At 41.3% G+C, this 26,437-nt stretch overlaps 1 protein-coding gene across 1 annotated transcript in view; it reads right to left on the bottom strand.

Annotated features, from left to right (window-relative positions):
• Nucleotides 1-7,760, bottom strand: part of TUBGCP3 (tubulin gamma complex component 3) — a 53,229-nt gene extending 45,469 nt beyond the window's left edge. Inside the window, exon 1 of the mRNA XM_065677903.1 lies at nt 7,464-7,760. Within this exon, the coding sequence (XP_065533975.1) occupies nt 7,464-7,539 (76 nt within the window). The 5' untranslated portion in view covers nt 7,540-7,760. The remainder of the gene's footprint in view (nt 1-7,463) is intronic.
• Nucleotides 7,761-26,437: the final 18,677 nt, after the last annotated feature.

Here is a 26,437-nt window from a genome sequence, read left to right as displayed (position 1 = left end):
TGTGCTTCTAGTCCTGTAGTATAAGGGAATGGTGATAGCAAGACTGAGAGACAAAAAAAAACAAACAACAAACCACGTGAAAGTTTCTGGACAGAAACCTTGAATATTAAAACATAAGTCCTTAATCTAAAAAAAAAAACCAAAACAAAAAAACACAACAGAGACATTATTAATAGTAAGTAGCAGGGGTTTTTCATGTAGTGGGGAAATTTTAAGATACATAAAACCTTCCATTTCAACACCAACCATAGCAAGACTAGTTAAAGCACAGAACCTTAGTATAGCCTTTTCCATAACTGCCCTAACAATTCACACACACAGAACCATAGAATGGTTAGGGTTGGTTAGGGTTCGAAAGGACCTTAAGATCATGTAGTTCCAACCCCCCTGCCATGGGCAGGGACACCTTCCACTAGACCATGTCACCCAAGGCTCTGTCCAACCTGGCCTTGAACACTGCCACGGATGGAGCATTGTATCTCTAGCTGAGACTACAATTCCACTAAAAAAAAAAAAAATCCTGATTATTAAACCTGTTACATTACTACCAATATGGAACAAAATTATCTGCTCTTTATACATACAGATTTGCACTGGCAATTCAATAGCTTGGTAGCAAGACTGGGTTTTGTATTTTATGCAGATTTTCATGTTTTATTCATCTCAAGTCCAGCTTCTCTTTTATAAACAGAACTCCCTGCTGTGGGAGTTTCTTCAGCAGATTATTTCTTAAGAGTCTGTAAAATAACTTCAGTACCTAAAGTGATTAAACATAACTAACTTAATATGGATATCTGTCAGTAAAATAAAGATTCACATAGTTCATTACTAATAGATACATTTAATTGCTTGTCTCCTCAAAGAGCAACCATTATGACAGCAGATGAGCTTTAAATACACAGCTATCTATGTACGTGTATATCCGTCTTAATCAAAAAAGTGATTATGGCATGACTCTATTAAGTAACAGCAAGCTCAATACAGCTGATGCATGAGCCTGATTAAGCTGTTTGCAGGCTAAAGGGCAGAAAAACACACATCATAAGTTGTTTTCCAGAGGTCTGATCAGAGCAGTGAATGCAGACAGAAGTAGTCACTTCTCTTCAGACTTAAGTAATACACACATATATACAGAATTAATGATACTGGAAAGCAGCCATAGAACTGAACAAAGAAATCGCACTTGTGAATTGCTAAAACAAACAAACCCAAACAAAACAAGCAAACAACTTTTCAAACCCCTCTCATTTGAGCAGAGCAATCTATCAATAATTCAAAGAGCTATACTCCACTCAGCCATTCAAACTTTCCTACAAACAATGCAGTATCAAAACTCAACTACTTCATAAGACAGATAATGGCATTTTAAAGCTGCAGAAGATACAAGTGTATCACATGCAAAAAATATGGAAGTGATGCACATGAAGAATTTGGTTTTAGAGAAAGCAAGGAGAAACAGGACAAAAGATCAAGTCTAAAGGAAAAGTTAAAGACAATTGGCCAATATACTTCCAAGAAGCCAATATTTGAGAGGAAATGCTAAAATTCAGCAAGTCATTTGCTAAAAAGGAACTTCTAACTTCACCTATACTTTAAAGAAGTTAACTGAAATTCGCTTTACTGTCTTATACCTTTCTTTCAATGCCATTGGCTATAGGTCTATAGAACTTTCCAGAGGAAAACAGTAATACCCCTGAAAACCCAAGTGGCAATTGAGATTGTGTTTCAAAACATTAATGTGTTATGATTGTTGAAAGGAACCTTCTCTCCTGGAAAGAAGACTTTGGCTAATTTGTCTGTAAGCATAATTTCTAAACTGTAGGACAATCTTAAAAAATCAGTAATCACTTTCATTCTTGAAAGCCCTCAAAGATTAGCAAACTCTCCCCACTATCTCTTTTTCGACTCAACTTTTTGTCAGAACATTTAAATTCACAGAGAGAGGCATGCAACTTGGTAGAACTTCTGGAGTCTACAAATAAGGAAAAGAAAATCAAAATCATAGAAATTACTGCACAGGCAGGCAAGCACCCTACAAGACCAGGCATTAATGTAAAAGTGAGGTGGATAGCCTGGATAAACACAGAAAGATTTATAATACAAGACTAGTACACTAGTTCATAGACACTGTGAGGACATGTGGAACAAAGAAGTCACCAAGGGCTCCAACCACAGAGTGCAGAGATGCCCAACTAATTGCAGTGGGCACCACGGGAAATCAGCTTTAAGCCTCTAGTCGACAAATGGCTAAAGGACAGGAGCAGAGAGCTTTCACACCTTAGTTCTACCAAAAAAAAAAAAAAAATCCAACCAAAAAGAACAACCCACATTTGAGGTAGATTTTTTCATTATTATTATTTTAAATAGAATTCTTCCACATAGCAGACCCTGCAATGAGTTTCTCAGAGGCACAGCTGCTAGCAAAAAAATCAGTAACTAGACCTGTGCAGCTGACTGATTCTGGAAACAAGCCATCTACCTATTGTATGGTCTCAGAAAAGAAGTGACAGAGGATAGCTCCACCACTGGGAGCCTCTGCAGTCACATTCCATCATAGCACAAATTCACTTCAACATAAATCTTTAACAATATTTATGGCGTTGGAAGGCCCCCTAAGGTCATCATGGGCAGAAATGGAAGAATCCTTGATGGAGCCTGCTGTCTGCTGGGTTTACAGAGGAGCTCAGGCATGGGATTGCAGAATGTAGACATGGATGCAGTGTTAAGACCACTCAAACCACATTAGCTCTAAGTGCACTATTATGATACAGACATTACATAAATGGACTCCTTCAGCTCCTTCTGAAGCCATAGCTTCCTCACAAACATAATAAAGTGCTGAGAAGGAACACAGCTAAGTAGAGCAAACATTCTGAAGTACAAATTCAGGGAGCGTGCAGGCAGGAAGAACCACTAGATCGCCAACTCTCAACTCCTTTCTATTACTTACCCATTACACTTCACCAAACTGTATTTTACTGGAGCACTTATTCCAGGAGGGTATCAAAAGCTAGGATTTCAAGACATTCACAGCAGGCTAACCATACAAATGGTTAAAGATGGCTCTTTGCACCTAGCTTCAGCTTCTTGCTACAATTTTTTACTAGAAATTTCTCTACTGAATTTAAAGATCTCGCAAGTATTTAAGCTTTTTTCCCCTAAATTCTACAGAACTAAACGTCATAAATTACTTACAAAAACTAAACTGCAACTTGTAAAGTTTGCTTCAAAAAAGAGAATGTGTATATACAAAGCTGCCTAACTTCATCAGTACACAAGGAGGGAAGAAGCTGCATGTAGACCACTAACCACATCAAATACTATATTTCAAACTTATCCTGTGCTGAAAGGAAATTACAGTTACAAGCCTGAAGAACAGTAAGATGCTAAATAACTTGTCTTACCACTGAGGGATATGTACATCTACCTCCACCCAGAGGATGCTGGTACTAACAAATTTCCTTTGACTTTAATCATTCTTTGGACATAGAAACAAGGGCGGGGGGGAAACAATCACCATACACACCTTTCAGACTGAGACTTCTTACATACACTTTTTGATTCATCAGTCTCTATGCGCTTAAATCAATAAGCTGAGCTAATGACAAACTAACATGCATACTGCAGTTGACCTTCAAGAGAAGTATTGTTAGAACAGTGAGCCTTCAGCGCTAGAGTCCCTCTGACTAACACAGGACTACAGAGCAAGGTAAGGACGGGCTTCCTGCCTGTCACATGCATAAAAATGTGCGTGATGGTAAATGTGGCAGACAACCCACACTATGTGTTTTGAGGTTGATTTTGGTTTTGAAGTTTTTTACTTCAAAGATGTCCTCCAATAACCAACAACTGAACAGATGTAGTGGACTACAGCTTACCATGATGTTGGGCAAAATTTCACTTTTCATCAGTCACACACACAAGAGATTTTGGTCACATTAGTAGAATCATACAGGAAAGAGTTTAACATTTATTTAAAAAAATTACAAAAAAATCAGTTTGCTTGCATGCTTTCACAGATGTTGCTTGCAAATAAACTTCTTATTCCAGTCAGAAGAGACAGATGTATAGAAACCATAGCTTCAAAAAAAAGGCTAGATCCAAAATCAGTAGGAGTCACCTCTCCTCAATACTCATACCTTGACTGATAATCACAGAGGTTTCTGTTTCTATTCTCATCCTCTGTTTAAATTTCATAAGTACCACAGACACAGACAAGATACTCAATACCTAGAAACAAGCTTAGATTGAGTTTAAACTCCAATCCCTTTCAAGTCTAAGGGTCTCAAAGAAAAGATTAGGCAACATAGAAATAACGTCCTCACAGAGGCCTCCGCTACTTGAGTAAAACAAGTCACCTCATTTCATTTTTTTTTCTTTCTTTTTGTAGGCAGAACTAGCACAATAATTTCAGATTTCTGGTAGCAAAAAGTCTGAAGTGATCTTAGGTAAGAACATACACCACTTGTATTAGAAAAAAGTTTCCAAGGGACATTAAAAGCAAGAAACAGCATTAGAAGCAGAGCTATAATAGTACCTTAGAACTGTAGGCTAATGTAAAATATCTTTTAATACACAGTTAGACCAGTTGCTAAAAGAAATGTGTGGTTACATAAAAACACTAGAGGTATTAAACAGTTTAGAAGCTATCATTAATATCGGGGAGATAAGGGAAGAGAAACACTACACCCTGATAAAATCTCACAACAGAAGTTCCTGTCACATAATTATTACAGATTGACAATTTTGGAAATGGGAAATCTATGGCCTTGCAGAAGACTTAAGATATGCAATGGAGAGAGAAAGGATTTTGGAAAACAAACCCCAGCAATCAACAGCTGTTGATCATAGAATCATTTAGACTGGAAAAGATCCACAAGATCACCGAGTTCGACCTACCAACAGAATGTTTCTGTGAAGGAGTCCCAGCTCAACATTTCTGGGAAGACAAAGAGATTCCACCTTCTTACCAACTCTTCCAAGCTTCTCAGATGAATCACAGAATCACAAAATGGTTTGGGTTTGAAGACCACCCAGTACAACCCTCCCATCAAGGGCAGGGGCATCTTTCACTAGATCAGGTTGCTCAAAGCCCTGTTTAACCTGATCTTCCAGGGTTGGGGCATCCACAACTTATCTTGCAACCTGTTCCAGTGCCTTACCATCTTCATAACAAAAAATTCTTCTTTATGTCCAATCTAAATATACCTTCTTTCTGTTTAAAACTCTTACCCTATGTCCTGTCACTTCAGGTCTTAGTAAAAATTCTGTCATTCTTCTAAGCTTTCTTTAAGTACTGAAAGGCCACAATAAGGCCCCTTCAATAAGCCTTTTCTTTCTCAGGCTGAACAACCCAAATCCTCTCAGTCTTTCTTCATAGGAGAGGTGTTGCAGCCCTCTGATAATTTTCATGGTCTTCTACTGGACTTCCTTGAGTAGGTCCACATCTCTCTTGTACTGGTGGCCCCAAAGATGAATGCATTACTCCAGGTGGGGTCTCACCTGAACAGAATAGAGGGGGAGAATCACCTCTCTTGACCTGATGGGCATGCTTCTTTTTATGGAGGTCAGGATACAATTGGCTTTCTAGGCTACAAGCATACTTTGCTAGCTCATGTCCAGCTTTTCATCCACCAACACCCTCAAGTCCTTCTCTACAAAGCTGCTCTCAATCCATTCATCCCCCAGTCCATACTGATACTGGGGACTGCCCAGTCCTGGGCAGCACCTTGCACTTGTCCTTGTTGAACTTGATGAGGTTCACATACGCCCACCTCTTGAGCCTGTCAAGGTCCTGCTGGATGGCAGCCCTTCCCTCAAGAACAGCAGCTGTACCGCTCAGTTTGGTGTCATCTGCAAACCTGCTGAGGGTACACTCAATCAGATTACGCCATTAATAAAGACATTGACAAGCATCAGTCCCAATACAAACGCCTGAGAGTGACCATCTGTTACTGATCTCAATTTCAACATTGAGACATTAACTGCGATTCTTTGGATGTGCCCATCCAGCCAGTTCCTTATCCATCAAGTAGTTCATCAACTATACACATACCTGTGCCATTTAGAGACAAGGATGGTGTATGAGTCTATAAGATACTGTCTCCAACAGATGAAAATAAAATTTGAGAGACAACAAGTATGTATTTTCACCTTGTCACTCATTTTCTAGACTTCTAAGATAGCAGTAACTCACATACAGGCCACGGTTCAGTCAGTTTGAAAACGATTCTTTGGAACAGGTTAATACTTAAAATTATTAGCTGCTGTCATGGAAATACTTAAAGGTAACAGAAGTGACTTGCCAGAATAGTGGCATGGATAGAGGAAAGAACACACAAACAACTTTTCAGCCATTACTAGTAAGGAAGAAATATATACAAGAAAAAAGATACAACAGAAGCTATGGCTATGGCTACAACTACCTGACAGGAGGATGGACCCAGGAGGTTGCTGGTCTCTGCTCCCAAGCAAAAACTTACAGGACAAGAGGAAATGGCCTCAAGATGCGCCAGGGGAGGTTTAGACATAAGATCAGGAATAATATCTTCCCCAAGGGGTGGTCAAGTATTGGAACAGGCAGCCCAGGGTGGAGTCACCACCCCTGGAAGCATTCACAAATCATGTAGACGAGACCCTTAGTGACATGGTTTAGTGCTGGCCTTGGCAGTGCTGGGGAATGGCTGGGCTTGATGATCTTAAAGGTCTTTTCCAACCTGGCTGATTCTATGAAACTGTCTAGTGAGCAACGCTCATAAACAGATTAACTTAAAAAGGAGACTTAGCAGATGTACCTCTTTCTTCCCACCCTTTGACTGCAAACTCAGACTGCTCTGACTAAAAAGTGTTTGCCTTGATTGCAACAGATAGAAACTTATGCAAACAGGCAAGAGATTCACTCCCTAGCTAGAGGATCAAAGAAGCACCAAGATGCAGAGGACCTGTGGAGGACCACGGGGATGTGAATGCTTCGACTGGAGCAGACACTGGAGGAAGGCGAAAGTACCTGAACGTGAACGGGGCCACCTTTTGCCCCAAGCAACCGCGGGAGCGGTGCCGCGTTCCTCACAGGGCAGGAGCGCCGTCATCACCCAGCGATGCGCTCCGAGGGAAGGGGCCGCGCATGGGCTGCCACAGCGCTCCCCAGCCGCCCGCACCTCCGGCTCAGGCTGCCGCTGCCACCCCGCCAGCAGCAGAGTCGCCCAGAGGCCCGGGCTGCCAGCCCGCCTCCGCAAGCCCCGCCGCGCCGGGCCGGGCCACAATCACGGGGACGAGGGGGACGCCCTTGGCGGCCGGTCAGGACCGGCGGGGCCGGCACCGCTTCTCTCGGTGTCACGGCCGTTCGCCCGCCTCGGCATCCCCTCTCCCCGCCGGCGTCGCACACCCTCCTCGTCGCATCCCTCTTCCACCCACCCCGCTGCCGGTGGCTTTATCGGCTGCCGGCGGAGGGAATGAGCCGTTACCTTCGCTTTTGCCCAGGATGCGGCAGCAGAGGTTCTGCAGCAAAACGTTGGGGGATTTTTGGTCCGGAGTCGCCATCGCCGCCCGGGAGGCAGGAGGTGTGTGTAGCGGGCGGCAGAGCCGGAGCACGGCGGGATGACAGCGGAAGGGAGGAGAGGAAGCACGCCCCGCCACCCCTCCCGCTAAGCAGCGCAAGGACCCGGCAGCACCGGCCACCGCCGCCTCAGGGCGCCATTTTAACAGAACCCGCCGAAAGCCGCAGCGGCGGCAGCCAGGCACCCACAATGCCCCTGCGCGCCGGGCGGCGGCGGAGCGCGCCACCGGGAACACGCTCCGCCGCACCGCCGCCCCCTCGCCCGGGGGTTCCGGGGCAGGCGACACTTACGTGTATATATATACACACACACACACGCATGCATACACATCCCTTCCTGCCGCAGCCCCGTGAGGGGCCCGAGCTGCCGCCGAGCCCTGGACCCCCGCGTAGAGGGCACGCAGGGGTGGGGAAGGCCTGGCTGGCCTGAGGCAACAGAGTGGCAACTGGGCCTAGGCCACTGCTGCAAAGCCTGCAATGGGCACCAACCCTGGCCGAAAGTGTCGCCTGAATTCCCCAGGTTGAATAGAAAAGTCCCATTCTGCAACGGCATTTGAGTTTTGGGAAACGTCCTCGCATCCATTTCCCCCAAAGCTGGGGAGCTCAGGCTCACTCATTCCTCCTCAGAGAAGAACAAGCGGGGTGGCTGCACTGTCTGTGACTCACAGCCCTGGGAAGTGGGGGCATGTTGGTAACTTTTCCACACAAAGTAGTTATGAATCATAGAATCAAGTAGGTTGGAAAAGAACTTAAAGATTGTCAAGTCCAACCATTACCCCAGGACTGCCAAGCCCACCCCTAAAGCATGTCACTACACTGGCTTTGACGCCTCCAAGGATGGTGACTGCACCACTTCCTGGGCAGCCTGTTCCAGAATCTCATCACCCTTTGGGGGAAGAAGTTTTACCTGATACCCAGTCTAAACCTCCCCTGGCATGGCTTGAGGCTGCTACCTGCAGGGCTGGAAAAATGTGTGAAGTTCTGTTGTCCCAAATCTGGGTTCTTTCACCAGGTGTGCAAGAAGCCAATAAACACACAGGGCCAAGGTGTTTATTTCATGTCTGCAGAGATGGGTGCTAGGTGGTAATACCACAAAGCTAGTACACCAAAGCTTCCCAAACAGCAATTATTTATACACACCGAACACTAACATATTCAATCTCCTAATACATACGTATTGTTACTCACTCTTATGATTGGCTAGAACTGACTCGCCTGACATAGAATGATTAGGGTTGGAAAAGACCTTAAGATCATATAGTTCCAACCCGTGCCATGGGCGGGGATGCCTCACATTAGACCAGGTTGCTGAAGGCCCCATCCATCCTGGCTTTCAACACTGCCAGGGATGGAGCAGCCATAGCTTCTTTGGGCAGCCTATTCCAGTGCCTCGCCGATCTTACAGGAAGGAACTTCTTCCTTATATCCGGCCTAAACCTCCCCTTTTAAGAGTTTCCCTTTCTTAATCTTTTGAGGATGTAGTGTACGTGGGGTAGGTGGTCTATGAATTGGTGGTCGTGATCACCTCTTGTCATTATTACTTTCCCCCCCTTGTTTCATCTGGTTTGGCAGCTGTAAACAGTACTTTGCTGACTGTTGCCCTAACAAACCATTATTCACTTCTACAGTCATCATCTGAGACATAGATAAGTTGCTACCCATTGTTAAAATTTCAGCAAGTTCACCAAGCAATGTAGCTAAGTTAATGTTAACCTTTAAGTTCATCAAGATAAATTGATGAGTCTATCAGATTAAATCCATCAGATACTCCATCCACATTCATCCCTCAGCCTTCAGGCTGGGCAGTCCTAGTCCCCTGTGAAGGTCTTGGCCTCCAGTGGGCAAGACAGAGCTTGTCAGGCTTGTCATCCCCTAACATGGACACAGACTTCACAAGACATCTGTCTTCCATTTCTTTTACTTAGTAAATTCACACTGGGTCCAGCCCAGAATACATATTTAGAGCGTAATTATTCTGCTGTGCTGCTGGAGCTCCGTCTAACCCACCATCTCTGTCCTGTAAGAGATGCTTTGAATGCTGGAGTAGCCAGGTGGGCTTGGTGCCCCACTGTCTGTAAACAAATATTCAATCAAAATATTTTGATATAAACACATTCCTACTGTGCAGTACACTTTCTGGCAGCCCCTGTTGGCTTCGTTATCTCTTCATAGTGTAGCTATGATTTTGTGTGTATTCCTTGCACAGACACACATGCGGGCCTTTCCTTATGGGAACATTATAGATGTAAATGGTGGCTTATCACTAGCATTACTGATGGTGACTTGATGGCAATCTTGTCACATTAATCTTGATGGCAAGTGCAGAACTGAAATTCATTGAGGATGTATGGGGTTTTGTCACTTGGAATATTGTACTGGAACTATCTTAGTCTCACCACTCAGATTATAGCTTTTCAAATCTTAGTGATACTTTGTTTAGGCTCTTTTGAGAAGTAAGGTAGAACCCAAAATTAATAAAGTTACCAGAACTTTATCCCATGTGAATAAAGCAGGGGGAGGAGAGAGAAAGCTGCATCTCTAATAATTCTCTAAGAAAGACTTCAGAGATGGTGTGACATGTTTTTGTACCAAGCAGCAGACTTTCTTTTCCATTCTACATCTGAAGCAAACACAGTTGTTGTCCTGCAAAAAGCCAGTGGCTCACTACTGCTGATGGTCACTCCAGATTTAGATTCCATCATGGAAGGTGTTAATCTATCAAGCAGCACATATGGTTGTTCACATGGAAAAAAAAAACCAAAACCACCACTTTGGCAATAATAACAGGAAGCGATGTTCTTTTACAAAATCTTTACATTCCAAGAGAATACAGTCACTCACAAATATCCTGTTACTACTTTCAAGTGGATATTAGTAATTCCTTCTGGTCATGCTGGTCATTTTACCTGTGGCAACAGTGTCACCATTCTGAAATCAGAACATATTACAGAGCGGCATAATAAGAACATGCCATTAAAATGTGCTCACTTGTGTGTGCCTGCAAGCAAAGGTACAATTACTAATTTAAGCTTTTTGACTTCAGCAAAACTACATCCTACATTATGTTTCTGAAGCACTGTAATAGCTGACAATTACATTACTGGGAATGTTTTCTTTCATTTCTAGCCCCTTTTCCTAACAAAAGGAGGCTCAGCAGTTACTCTGTGTCTGTGCCTCCTGATAACTCTTGGATCTCTTCACCAATTTTGAACAAATTTAGTAGAGGAGTGCAGTTCTTAAGGATATTACTTAAGAAAAATCTAATGAAATTAGTCAGTGAGAGTACTAAGGTCAAATTAGTGCCCCCTTGAAAAGAAACCTAAGGAGAACTTAGTTATCCCTATTGTGTTTGCTGTTAGCAAAGCATCTGATTAGTGTGCACACCCTGGACAGCTAGGTATATACACCTAGCTCTGAACCTTTCTTGCCAAGCCTGATAGATGGATGATGCAGGAGCCGAGGGTGTAAGGGAGAGGGAGCTCTGGAAATGTGGAAAGTGATCAGAAAGAGGCAGGAGGGATGCAAGTTGCTGGGAAATGGAGGAAGGGCAGCTTCATTAGTTCTGCTGCTCACAGATCTCCTTGCTTTTCTGTTAATGAAAATAATTAATCCTGCAATCCTCTTTACAAATGCTAATTCTGATAAGGCAGGTTGCTAACATATGCAGGTTATTGTGGTTTTACCAGCTCCAGTGCAGCTTAAATCAGCTTAATATGTCCTCCAGCATTGTTATGACATAGAGAATCATCTTATTTCATTTTTGAAAATTGAGAAAGAGAAAATACAATTTTTTCTTACTGTATAGCTGTAAACTTAGTTCGCCTTGCTGCTTGGCCTCTGAGCATTAGACTATGAAAAAAAGCAATAGCTGCTCAGATTTTTCATAGTACAGAAAATCCATAAGTTAACATAGATAAATGCATGCTTTTAAAAGTACGACAGTGACTGACTTGCAAGGAATTCAGTTTATCCACAGAAGCTTAAAGAGACTTGTGTTCAGAGCTGCTACATAAAGAACATATTTTTGCTGTTACATAGCTTTATAACAGAAGAATGTACAGTGAGATCCAGCAGGAGATGAAAGTTGAAGCTTGCCAAAAATAAGGCTAGGAAAAGAAAGAAAGGGTTTAATTCAATAAGGATGTTCAGTCAGTAGAGAGGTGTTTAAGAGCATGGCACTTTCTCCAGATCTCAGACATTCTGTCACAGAATGTCTTCTGTCACGGTCAGCCTTCTGTTACAGGCATAGTGAGCAGATATAAACTGACACACAAGCAACTGAGTTGTGTTTATGTTGTGCAGAAGATCAGACTGGAGGGTATTGTAATCCCTTTTGGTCTTAAGCTTTCTAAATTTAAGTAATAATGCTAAGAAAATATTCTTACCGTTATAAAAAAACCTTAGGGTTAATTGTTCTGGTTTTCTCAACTCCTTCATGGTTATGTCTACAGGATGCAATACCTTAGCACTAGCTGTTGGTGGGACACAGCCAAATCATGAGTAGAGCATCATGCTGACACCTCTAGCATTCCACTGTGCCAGATTGACTTTTTTTGTGTCATATAAGGATTATATACCAAGAACTGTATTGGCTGGAGACAGTGGAGGATACTCTCTGTGCCTTACTTAGCATATCACAGCCCTGAAGGACCAGCATCTGGGTCTGCTGGTTCTGACACCATCTGACTTCTGTACCGCAGCATATGTTTTCCACATAGGCAACCCTATAACAGCCTAGAGCCCTGCTATGATGAATCCGCAGTATGAAGAGGAAGGCCATGTTTCTGAAGGGCGTGTTTCAGGAAGAGGTGCTGTGACTTGATTTCTGGCAGATTTTTCCCTTTGCACAAGTAGGCCTTGGGTGAAGAGGGAGTTTGATCCAAGTTTAACTCTCCTGAGTGCCTTAGTTCTGCATTGCAGCCTACTTACTGGGACTTTCACAATATTACTGCTACCTCTCCATTTTCTAAACTCTTCACTTTAGCTGTTCTGTTGACTGAGGAGCCTGAAGGATGTTCCAAAATGCTGTACAGCTACAGAAGGTCCACTGAATTGGCATTTGTATCAAAAAAGAAACCTGTGTTTTGAAATACTTAAGAGATGGCAGAAAGTATGATTGAAGCTATGTAAGGGCAAAACTAAGGACATTTTATTATTTTCTATTTTGGAATTCTGCTCAGTATTTAGAGTAAAGCAACAGTTCCAGATGTAATACTAGCTATCCTATAAACTGGAACCTGTAGTAATGTTTTGCTTCTCAGAACAGTTGTTTCCTCTGGTGGTGCTGCCCTGACCTGATAAGTTTTTGTTTTATCAGTCCAGTACTTCTTAGCCATAAACAGAATTCTTTTCCAACATGAAGATATACAGACAGGCACACACTGAAACCCACTCAATATTAAATGTTATTGATCACGGAGGGGAGAACAGCATTATATATCTTCTCAATTAATAGTTCAACTGCAGCCAGCAAACAGGCATTCCAACAAATTCGGTAAAACTACCTGACATTTTCCAGGTTTCTGTGCGCCCATAGTGTCACAGTCACGTTATAGAGCTGCAGTAAAGAAATCTCATGGAATCATCATGTATCAGAAAGTGATTTGCTGAAGCTGTTTTGCAAAAATGCTTCTATTTTGTCAAAGCCCCTCAAAATGCTGTCAAAATATTTTTGAAAATTAAAGCCACCTTGTGATAAATATTTCATTTTAAAAAGCAGAGCAATAATTTTGGAAGGGAGCCTGGAATATGAAGCTCTGCAATAAGACTAAGTTAATATTTCCAAATACATGTTTCGTTTTGTATACAACATCAGATTTTCAACAGTTTTGACCATATCTGGCTTCAGTATTTTAGAGCAAAGGCTTTTGATCTTTCTCAGCCCCAGACAAAGGAGGGGAGTGGAAACTATCAAAATAAGATACTGAATATAAAAATAGTATGTAGCAGACCAGTCAAAAAACATGTACTGATGTATTTATGCTTTAGAGTTTGGCCAGTGCCAACCTCATGAAGCTCAGCAAAGCAAAGCGCAAGGTCCTGCACCTGTGTCCTTGCAATCCCAGGCACAGTACAGGCTGGGTGGAGGAGAGATTCAGAGCAGACCTGCAGAGGACTTGGTGGTGTTGGTTAAACATGAGCTGGCTTCAGTGTGCACTCACCTCCCAGAAACCAACCATGGCCTGGGCTGCATCAAAGGCAGCGTCACCAGCCGAAGGAGGTGATCCTGCCCTTCTACTCTGCTCTTGTGAGACCTCACCTGGAGTATTGTATGCAGTTCTGGTGTCCTCAACATAAAAAGGACATGGAACTGTTGGAACAAGTCCAGAGGAGGGCCATGAGGATGATCAGGGGACTGGAGCACCTCCCGTATGAAGACAGGCTGAGGAAGTTGGGGCTGTTCAGCCTGGAGAAGAGAAGGCTGCGTGGAGACCTCATAGCAGCCTTCCAGTATCTGAAGGGGGCCTAGAGGGGTGCTGGGGAGGGACTCTTCATTAGGGACTGCAGTGATAAGACAAGGGGTAGTGGCTTCAATCTAAAAGAGGGAAAGTTCAGATAAGATATAAGAAAGAAATTCTTTGCTGTGAGGGTGGTGAGGCACTGTCACAGTTTGCCCAGAGAAGTTGTGGTGGCCCCATCCCTGACAGTGTTCAAGGCCAGGCTGGATGGGGCTTGGAGCAACCTGGTCTGAGGGAAGGTGTCACTGCCCATGGTGGAGGGGTTGGAACTAGGTCCTTTCCAATCCAAACCATTCTGTGATAATACCACTAGGCAAAAGTAACTCATTAAAATAGCATAAGTCAGTAACAAAGCTCTACAAAGCATTGCAATACTGTACAAGCAGGATGACAAGGTAATTGGAGTTTTCTGATAAATTTTCTCCTTTTTTAGTGTTGTTTTAGCTATTTTCACTATAAACCGATAAGTTCAGAGGGTTTATTTTATTTTTTTTTTTTTATTTTATTAACCTTACTTTGCGTGCTCATTTCCCCAGGTGCATATTTCTCATGCCAATAGCAACTTTCACATCTGTGTTAGCTGAAAGCCTCAAGGTCAAGGTTTGGGTTTTAATCCTTGTCACAGGGGAGAAGAGACAGCAACCAGTTGGCAAAGGAGGATTCAATTCTTCACATGCTTTTGTTTTAAATATTAAAAACAGTAATAAACTGATAAGCAAATGTCATGTTGTGGTTGTTATATTTGACCTAGCTGTATTTAAGCAGTTTTCTGACTGTATACTCTTTAAGGGGTCACTCTGAAGATTTCACTCTCTAATGCTTTTTAAAGTGCTTATTGATTTTTCTGCTCTCCTCTCAGTATTTGGAGAGTTTTTATGATACTGATTTTTTCCTTTCCAATGAACTAGTGAGGAAAATGCTGAAACTAGCTGTACCTCTAGCTGTGTCAAATGTATAGTGTAAACGCTTCTAAAAATAGAGGGAAACATTTTCTTTCCTGCAGGTTTGAGTATAGCAATTAGTCACTTCGTAACAATATGTACTATACTTCCACACAAAAATGACTGTCAAGGTAACAATATCCCCTGCAGAATACATCTTGAGCTTCATTTTCCTACAAATATTAGAAGAAAAAAATCTATTCACTTAGTGAATTCTTTGGATTCATGAAGTTGATCATCCATTTCTTAAAGTCCATTTCATACCAGCCTGAGCTTTTTTCCATTAAAATTCTGGAGATTACTGACTTCATTCACAATATTGGGAGGAATCTGTATATGTTTTTATATTTTTGTAAGGAAACAAACTTCAATCCATAGCCTTCTTAAGTGCATAAGAACAATTCCTAGTGTTCAAGTCTGCCACATTCTAGCCAGATGATTAATACCCTGTGTATCTAAATTAGTGAATACAGTATTTTTCTCTGCTTCCTGCATTGAACTATTGAATGGTTTTGCTATGCCTAGTTGAGAAGCTATTCTACTCTATTAAGTTAAGAGGTGCAATAAATTGGTCTGAGAAAGTGACTTTTAAGGCCTGAATTTACAAAGGGATAGATGTAGGGAGATGGGTCCTCATGGCTGTTAAAACATTGGTGGGTTTTAGACTTCTAAATGTCTTTATGAATCCAAGCTACACTACATGCTCCCAGATGCTCAGATTAGAAGATGCTATAGAATTTGTAAGTACATCTTATTATCACCACTGTTGAACTGGTAGAAATATAGGGGCTATAGGCAAAAAGAGCAACACAGGAGCTACAGATATTCTTAGGTGTGAGATTTAGCATGGGAGCCAGGCTTGGTTCCTACCTGCAGGAACGTTTCTTTACCCTGTGGCAAGTTAGTTTTTTTGTAGGAAACATTTTTGTGCTATACTGTTCAAAAATTTCTTAAATATAATAGGCAGTGGGTTAGAAACTAATCTCAACACTTTCTCCTTCCTGAAAATCTGTGGCAGTTAAAAGCGTATTCTCAAAGAGTCAGGCTCCCAGAGACAGACATATATATAGATGAAAGATACAACCAGATAGTAACAGGAGCCTTTGAGAATCAGGTTTGTTGACTATTTTTCTTGGGTTTCCTCTGTGTGATTAGATCAGCTCTTAACTGAGAGCCTATGTAGACACATGCCATGCTTCCATTTATAATAACAGTTGGATAACACCTTCCATCTCAGCACAAACATTTTTAATATTCTCTGACTCAGAAAATGGTTACAATCCCCATTTTATACAGAATAAAATACGGAGAGCCACAGATGAAGCATTTTGCCCAACATTATAAAGGAAATATCTGTCCAGCCCAGGAATATAACCCAGACACTCTCTTCTTCTTATACTTGAACCACTGAGATGTCTTTCCTTTCTACTTAGAGTGCTTTCAGTGATTTTAAATGCTGCAATTATCCTTTGATGACTTTCTATTTAAAGACAGGGATATGTACTCAGCACATCTCTAGAAGGCACACGAGCAGCATACGTTTGTTATGAACAGATTGTTCAGGTTTCCTAAACTGGAAGGAAGAAGTCATTATTATCTTTCTAATGCCAAAAGCATTTTAAAAGTCAGAAAAAACTCTAATCCTCAGTATGAGAAAAAATAATGAACAATATATTCCAAATAATTTAGAAAGAACAGTTTTTCGTATGAAGATTGGAATTCACTGAATTATGATTACAGTTATCACTATTGCTTTATGAGGGAGAGTATAATAACAGTGGCATAATATTTGTGTAAAAGTTGTCTAATAATCTTATTTAGGAATATCTTTTCTCCAAAATGAGTTGCTAGTAATCAAAAGAAATGAGATTTGCCTTTAGTTGCTTCTGATTTCTTACAGAACTGAATAGCAAGGATTATTTTCCTGCCTTATACAGACACTATGAGACAACTAAGTATGTGATCAAATAATCAAACAAAGCAGAGTCCAGACCAGCGTACTTTGCAGGTTCATTTAATTTTCCAGTCACTTCCTCTGCTGGACAGAAGCACGACGTAAAACAGACAGAGCTGTTTATCAATTCAGATGGAAAAACATTATACTGAGTAATTCTAACACAGTCAACTGGACAAAGAGTTTCAACAACAAACCCTACCTGAGCTAATACTTGACAGATCAGTGTTAGCTGAAAATCAGAAATTTCTTGAATTGTCTAATATAATGTGAGGAATCTAAATTCAGTTATGGGTACCTTAGGTTTCCAGATGCCTACATATATTTGCCTAATATAAAGGTAGTCATGTTTATTGTGAGAGCACTTCACAGCTGGGGAAAAACCAGCTGTGGCTGTGTAATTAGAGACAGGCTGGCATATCATAGAATCATAGAATAGTTAGGGTTGGAAAGGACCTTAAGATCATCAAGTTCCAACCCCCCTGCCATGGGCAGGGACACCTCACACTAAACCATCCCATCCAAGGCTTTGTCCAACCTGGCCTTGAACACCACCAGGGATGGAGCATTCACAACTTCTTTGGGCAACCCATTCCAGTGCCTCACCACCCTCACAGTAAAGAACTTCCTCCTTATATCCAATCTAAACTTCCCCTGTTTAAGTTTTAACCCCTTACCCCTTGTCCTGACACTACAGTCCCTAATGAAGTCTCTCCCCAGCATCCTTATAGGCCCCCTTCAGATACAAGGTCTCCATGCAGCCTTCTCTTCTCCAGGCTGAACAGCCCCAACTTCCTCAGCCTGTCTTCATACGGGAGGTGCTCCAGTCCCCTGATCATCCTCGTGGCCCTCCTCTGGACTTGTTCCAACAGTTCTATGTCCTCTTTATGTTGAGGACACCAGAACTGCACACAGTATTCCAAGTGACGTCTCACGAGAGCAGAGCAGAGCAGAGGGGCAGGATCACCTCCTTTGACCTGCTGGTCACACTCCTTTTGATGCAACTCAGGATACAGTTGGCTTTCTGGGCTGCGAGCGCACACTGTAGCCAGCTCATGTTCAGTTTCTCAATATTCTTTCAGCATATGTGAGGCAGGAGTACTGCCATGCATTCAGCCTTGGCTCAGGGTTCTCAGTTTCCATTTGCTGTTACTATGTGAGGCCCTATGTTATCGGGAGCTATAGCAATTCTTTAACAAGGACAATACAACACCATCCCTGCATTTATCTAGCCCATACTTATTACCTCTGTTGCACTGACGTTGATTCTTTGAAAGGTTAGGTAATTAGGAGAAATCACAAATTTCCTCATGATGTGCCACAGTATTACAGCCTTACCTGTGCTTATCTGTTGACATTTGCTGCAGCGTGGCTGTAGAGACTACTGCCCATGGACCAGGTGATATTGGTTACTTGGGAGTACAGCACTGCTCACATCTGGGCCCTGCATGTTGCCTACAGTATCGCTCACATCTGGGCACTGCACATTGGCTACTTCTACATGGAAAGCAGGGTACAGGGAGGAGGCTACTGGGTGCCCAGGGCTTGTTCTGGTACAGAGTTGGGATCTTCAAGGCTTACTTTTGTGAGAAATGACTCTGTGTGTTACATGTTAATGTAGTAATAATTCCAGATGACAGACTCCAGATATCTTCATGCGGAATAGTAGAAAGAAGTTCTAAGGGGGCTGTTTGTGAAAAATAATGTAATAAGGGAACCATGTTACTAAGTACTGGCTCAGCTAATACAGTGTGTGCATCTGCTAACCATAAATTTTCTCTCATTTTAATTACCTATTATATTTTAAGATTAAATTAATCACTGTTTGGAAATGGGCATCATTGTCCAGAGGAAGCAAACATTTTTAAAAATACATCTCTCAGCTGGAAATGATGGGAAGGGCAAATAATCAGTGAACTCTGGATTTCTGGTGTCTAAACCCAAATTGATCTTCTATAATGTAATTTAATAAAAACATGAGGCCATTTGGCTGCATGATAAGAACAAGTTATAGACTGTCAAGAGAAATCTCTCCTGGTGAGCTCTCCAGATTATATTTCTCTCCGGGCTAGCTTCAGAAGATGCAGCTGAATAACTGCAACCTGAGAACACAAGAGTACCAGAGCAGAGAGAGAAATGGGACAAGTAAAACACAAACACTGAGACATCATGTTTGGTAAAACAAGCACCAGGATCTGAATCTAATATTCTGCTTCAGAAAGCAGAACAACACTAAAACAGATCATAGCCCGTGTCTTATTGCACAAAGACCTTTTCTGTTTGACACGGCAACTTAGCGGCAAGCTGTGTTACAAACCTACTGCTGCTTTATCAGCATGAAATTGGTAATGCTAATATAAGTTTTTTTATAAGGAGGATGGCATGAGAACATGAAAGGAGGTGCATCTGGAATATCCACTGAAATTACCTGTCTGTCAGAAAGGAGGAGAGCTTCAGTTAGCAGGACCATGTGCGTGTCTGCAGTAACAGAGGGAAATGATGCTTGCATCCGTGCTAAAGGTTGTGCAGGGTCGGACTTCTGAGCCTTCAAAAGATCTACATGCAAAAAGATTAGAGAGCCTTGTGAAAAATGACGTTCGAAATACATCCCCATTCAAGGAACCGACGCCAGGTGGCACTGCAGAAGGCAAATAACATTTAGCAATTATTAAAAAACGTGCTTGTTCAGGCAACCTGTGTCTGCACCACCGGAATCCTCTGCCAAATGAGGGGCACTACCTTAAGTGGTACTGCCCTGCCAGTGGCCATCATCAGGTACATTATCATTTACCAGAAGTGGCTGTTGCAGATCAGCAGAGATGAAGAGAAGAGCACTTACCACCTAGTTAATAAAGGGCCCGTCTGATTTCTTTTAATGCAGACTGCATCTCTCACCTGGAAGAAGAGGGCTGCTCAGTTTTGCTTTGCTGTCACAGGATGCATTAACTGTCACCACATACTACTGGTTTCTGCCCACTGTCTGAGTCTGCTACTGCTTGTACATACTCTGGAGACAGCTCAGACTTGTCCAGGCACCAGACTAACTTCCCTAAGCACACCCCAGGGCATGGGCTCTTCCCCAGTTTTTAACTCTTCTGCTCAGACAGACACCATAGCAGCAGATGAGCTCTGCAGGCTCACACTTAATCATTTCAGCTGTCAAAAAAAAACCCTACTGTGTGGTGCAGCAGACAGATGCATTTCTTGCTTTCTACTATTGTTCATTTAAGGGAGGAACAGTGTCATCCCTTCATGACTGGCCCAGAAGCTAAGTCCTTTCCTCTTCTCCCAGTAAGTGGAGCTAGCCAGACAGCACAGACTGAAGACCAGGAAAAGTCTTGTTTATAGTGGGACCGCTTTGAAAGTTGGAGAAGAGTATATTGGAAGGGAAAAAGGTCTTCCGCCTGTGCAGCTTGCTCAGGGTTCTGCATTACCCTTTCTCATGAGCCAAATGAGTTTTTAATGGAGAAGACAGATTTTATGCTATCACTGAAAAATGCAACAACACCTGGGGACAAGGGATGTATGAACATACTATAACAGGTCATTATACCAAATGTGTTACTCTCTCTGTATCTGTAAATAAGCACATAGATCACATTGAAGCACAGCTTCAGGTTCAATACAGCTATGATCTAGTTTTTCTATTGTTAGTGTCCATCCACTGTATCAGCTCACAGAATGGGAGAAACAGGGAGGTGATAGTATCCCTCTTCACATGCGTTCTTTTCTGAATCTCCAACCTTCTGAGCAAAATCTCTGATTGACAGAATATTCAGATTGAATTCTTCATAAATTCATGAGAGAATGGCAGGTTTTCTTGCAGTAGAAGTGTGTCTCTGAGCTGTGTGACTCTCAGTCTTGGGGCATTAGTTTCCCATAGTTATGAGGGTTTGACTTGACAGACTGCTGGTGGACCACACATGTGCTCTGCAAGCCCTTGTGTTGTTCTTCTCCCTGAAGGCATTAAACATGGAGCAGTCCCATCTGCCATTCTGTTCTTTTGCCATGTATAATCCAGAATTACAGGACTCTAGTGGTGGGGGAGGAGAACAGGTTGTGAAAAGAGAAGGAGCACAAAAATAAAATTTGACGGATTAAAACCTATTCAGAGTCCAACAAATCATCAGTGCTGTTTCGGCATGTATCCGAGATCTCGGCTCATCACATCTGTGCTGGTCAGGAGAGACAATAACATTCTGAATTTAAATATCAAGAGGATGTTCAGTTTCAGATGCTAAGAAAGGATTTGCAGAAGTCAGATCTAACTATAGAAAATGTAAAATTGTACAGCTCCTACATCTGTTTCCTTAGATGCCTGATAAAATGATGTGCTTCTTTGACTGGGTTGATCCCTTGAGTCTACCAGTGCACTGTATCCCAGCCCTTTGGGAATCTACGTGGGGAAGTACAGAAAATGAATCCTGATATTACTTCTCGTAGATAAATTCATCAAGTGAATGAGAAGACACAACACTGTCAGACATGCCAAAGGAACTATATCATATCAAAAAGGCGCAATGGCACATCAGGGTGAACAAGATGAGGTGTGCAGGACACCTGCTTTCACTGCACTGGTGCACAAGGGCCTTAGGTTGAGATGAGGATCTTTAGTACACCGTGTGAGATTCAGGTGCTCACCCAACTCTTTTTTGCAGGTGTGAGGAAGGGTTGTATGATTTATTGCATATGTTTTGTTGAAGTTGGTAATTTTTTGGTGTGTGTAGCTCACCCACAGGATGAAATGGGTCTCTGAAAAGTCAGAGTATACCATTGCTTTCAGATGATGGGTTCCATCTTGTAACTTACGACTGTTAATTTTTTCAGCTAAAGTTATAAACCAGAAATGCATTTTATAACTTTTGTGCTATTATTGAAAAATTTCTGTCTTACGTCATTTTGTACATATTTTTTAGAAACACGAATAAAAACAAGTCTTGATAGTACTTTGGAATAGAATTTGTAGGCTTATACTTAATATGTTTATATTTTTCCTAATAATAGAAGTGATTTTGAATAAAAGCACAGAATTCAGTTGGCTACTGCTATTTACTGTAATCTATAGTGCAATCAAAAGTGGTCATAAATTCCAGAAAAATCATAAAGCTTAATGCAAATAAGGAAGTTAATACCAGAATCTAATATGAAAATGCATTATTTATGATACGCTATATTTTTCCTATTTTGGAAGTGTATTATCCAGTCAAGAAGCAAAGTATGTAACTTAGATGATTAATTACAAGTACCAAAAAATGCACATCAAGATATAGAGTATAAGAATATTGAAGCCTGTTTGGCAGGGAAAACAAAGCACAAATACTAAAGAAACTTTCTGTTACTACAGCAAGATGATCAGGGGCTTCCAGAGCTCATTACAGGAAAGCACTAAGAAACAGTTAGCTTCATTAAGTCTACAGTATAGAAAACTAGTATTTATTTTGGATAGATATTTTTCACCATGATTTACTCAAACACATCATGCATTTTTGAAGGCACAAGCATATTTAACTGGGACATTTCACACAGAGTTAAATGCACATCAATTAAACAGTCCTTGAAACATCTTATATCAGTATAACTGAGATCAATTTTAGGTACAGTTGTCAGCTAAATAAATGAATCAAAATTATTGACAGGGTTTACTTTTTAGTTCATGCAAGTTCATTTTCCATTGACTTTGCTGTAATCTGGGCATTGTTGCTGCTTCTGTTTTCCAGAATAGGTCTATTCTGTTCCAACATCCTTTGTGCTGTAAGATGCCATCGTAGAGCCTCAGTATTTGTTCCAGTAAATGGATTCCTCCAGCTCTGTAACACTTTTCTCATGGTTTGTTTGATGAGGCCGAGGTCAGGAAACAAAAGGATTTTGTTCTCCCGATACTGGGTATTGCATTGCTGGAGTTGCTTTCAGCAGTCTATCCTGTTCTCCTATTTCAAATTTAGACAAAACCAAACCACTCCTACTGTCATTCGCAGTCACATTCTCCTCACTGGTATTCTACAGCACTTTTCCACGCAAAATGTGTTCTTCCCTGATATCAATTTCCAGAAGTTCAGCAGGAGTTTTAATAATAAATGAAATAGGATCTGGCCTGTACTAGAGGGGAAGCAAAGGCTGTGCAGAGCTTCAGACCTCGTTTGGTTTTTAGTTGCTTCCTGCCTTTTGTCTAGTGACACACATTTCACAAAGGAATACAGACACCTCAGACACCTTCTCCACCTTCAGCCCATGCAATTTTAAAGGCACTTTTAGGCTCTTTGCCTTCCCGTATCATGGAAATACAAGCTTTCAGGAAAGAAGTAGAACAGATAGATAGGGGCGGAAACTATTTAGCTATCTTATCATAATCTGCCCACATTCAGTGGTATCTGAACTCAGAGCTCCAGACTGTGGGCATATGCTTCCCATACAGCCCAGACCATACCACAGAGAGGCGCCAGTATGTTCTTATTATGTAACTCTGTGATATCTTGTTTACCAAGTACTTTTAAAAAACAATGCATCTGGAAGCAATTATTTTCATACCATGAGTCTTTTCCAAAAAATACCTATTAGGAGAGATAGAACGAAAGTTTCACCCTGGTGATGCACAAACTGAAATCTAGAATAGTTTTAAACAACATTGTAACTGTATTTCCTATACTTTTCTTAAAAGACATAGCTTAATGCCATCTGAAAAAACAGCGAAAAAAAAAGGTCAACATTTGTACTTTTTATTTAGTAAACATTTGAGAATAAAGAACAATCATGATATAATTCTTATTTTCTCTTCACAAATACCATCTTCTTTTCCCATTACCATTTGAGAATGGATTACTGTGCTTTCTGCTGCAAGTAATCAATGAATATATCCTTCTGTCAGCTAATTGCAAGCAAAACCTTCCTTAAAATACTTGCCAGGAATTCTGGCCAAAGAAGCCTCTGTAGCAATCATGCCAGGTTTAGCCCCAAGCTAATAGAATTGTGCAAGGCAGAGTATGCGTTCTATGCATTGAGAAACAGGTACATGCATCTCAGTAGAGATCACAGAAACAAGCGCAGTTGGTCTGTATCTAGACAAGCAAAGGCATTATTACAGAGTGCTTCAGCAGCAACACTCATGCTTTCCACAGGCCAAGTGGTGGCATATCTTGATACTGTCAAGACTCTGACAGCAAACTACCTTTAGATTCAATGAGCCTGCTACATATACAGACAATCTGCCATGTATATGTTTCTGCTGCAACATTCTGTGGTTCATCACATGATCAGGACAAAATAAGTTTAAATGCATGGTTACAATAATCCATCTCATGATAAAACAGATTAATAATCTTACAATTTCTTACAATTCCCTGCAGGCAAAGTCTTTCTGGCTGAAAAACATCCTCTGATTCTAACTGGAGAAGCAGGCAGGAAAGAGAGGAACATGTTAATTCCCTTTTGTAACATAGTGTGTCCTTGTGTTAGTCAAGATCTGCAGAGCAGTTGGAGAATATGTCCTTTTATACCACCATCAGCTTCTCCATCACAAGATTTATGGTCTTTCCTTTTAATCCCTACAGTTGAAGTAGTTTCTGAAACCTTTCTTCTGACACACATGCTAACCCACAGCATAAATATCCCACCATTCCACATCACTACAAATGTGCTTCTCCTCATGTGAATTTTCAGACAGCTGTGATGAATAATGTAGGTGAAATGTTATTTTAAGATCTGAAATGATCATCTTCTGAAGAGCAGCTGTGTGCACGCACGAGAAAAAGCAAAAAGCTGACCGATAACAATACCATTGCAGATAAAGCTCAGGAAGGAATTCTTGTCAGATGTCAGATCCTCCCTGTAAAAATAGGAATATTTTTTTCTGGATATGTATTATTTTATCTTTTTAAATTATTTATATATACTTGTTACGTTTCACTAATAGGAAAAAATAGGCAAGAATAAGAACAAAGAATTAAAAGACTTTTAATTAGAGAGACAAGTTTTGATGACTCAGACACAAAATGAGCAAGTTTATTTACTGCTAGGAAGAGGTTCTCGTCTGTTCTGCATAGTTGAGAGCTGTCCTTATAAAGTCCTTGGCCATTTTCCTGGGAATATGCAGATGCTGCCATAAAGACTCTAGGTACACACCACACAACTCTATTTTAAATTTTTACGGCACTGGGATTCTACCTTATGTTGTTTCAGTCTGTGTTTAATTCTGAATCAACTCCGTGGACTTCAGCATAGTTTTTCTCTATGCAAAGGGTGGATATAGGTCATTCTGTTTGATACGGGTTCTGCTGTGACCTAGCCTCCTATAAGGAATACCTCTAAAGATATACATGAGTCTTGGAGTCTCCACTTCCATTCTGTCCCCTACAGATTCTTCGCTTCTGCAGGTTGGCCCTTGCTACTCCCTGACAGTACGAATTAGTACAGTCACTGATAGAATAAAACCATGGTTACTCCAAGGACCATGAAAATGCTTGCAACACTGATTCTGAATTATATGTGTGCTTGTATTTGCTGGGAGTCCTTTAGAAAACAACCTTAGAGCAATCAAAAATACATTCCCCATGCCCCTCATCATTAGGAAAGCAGCATCACACAATGCTTGCCAAATATAAGTGCATTTCTGGGCTCCTACAAACTGTTTAGCTGATAAACTAGTCATGCTTTTGTCCTGTCAGAGCTAAGAAAAGACTAGGAGAAGTATCATTATGCTTTAATGGAAAATCTATCCATTGTTATGCATAGGCTTTAACTGTCCCAATGTGGCTTTGGGAAAAACATTGTACAGTTACTTTTTTTACCATGATGATGAAGGCTGTCTGTGCTAATGTGGTAGGCTGTGAGGAGAGAAGAAAGGGCTTAAGGGTCCCTAGCCCATCCCAATATGATGACAGATGATGAACACGTAATTTCTAACTTTAAGAATTAATAAAGTACACTATAAAAATGCTTGTGTATTCACAACATGCCCTGCTTGCATCTGCAAACTGAGTAAAGTCAAATAATGATTCAAACAAATGATGCCAACAGAAGAACATTTGCTTAAGTCTCATTTTGAAACACATCTGAAAACAGTCAGTATCAGTTGGATCTCTTAACTGCCAGGGGTGGCAGGTATCTATTATTGATGGAAAAGATGAACTGTAGCAGAATCATCTCTTAATATGGAAACACTGATCCACATTCCATTCATTTAGAATGAGAATTGCTCATAAAAAATGAAAACGTCCTGCTCCAGCTGCTGAAAGTCTGAAACTAATGAGATTTTGCATTAAATTAATTCTGAACAGTTTCCCATGACTGTGATGGTTTGATTTTGAAAGAATCATAGAATAGCTAGGGTTGGAAAGGACCTTAAGATCATCAAGTTCCAACCCCCCTGCCATGGGCAGGGACACCTCACACTAAACCATCTCACCCAAGGCTCTGTCCAACCTGGCCTTGAACACCACCAGGGACAGAGCATTCACAACTTCTTTGGGCAACCCATTCCAGTGCCTCACCACCCTCACAGTAAAGAACTTCCTCCTTATATCCAATCTAAACTTCC

Source organism: Lathamus discolor, chromosome 4 (genome assembly GCF_037157495.1).
Source record: "Lathamus discolor isolate bLatDis1 chromosome 4, bLatDis1.hap1, whole genome shotgun sequence".
Classification (NCBI taxonomy): domain Eukaryota; kingdom Metazoa; phylum Chordata; class Aves; order Psittaciformes; family Psittacidae; genus Lathamus; species Lathamus discolor.
Note: the sequence above shows the minus strand (reverse complement) of the source record. Positions and strands in the feature narration are given on the sequence as shown.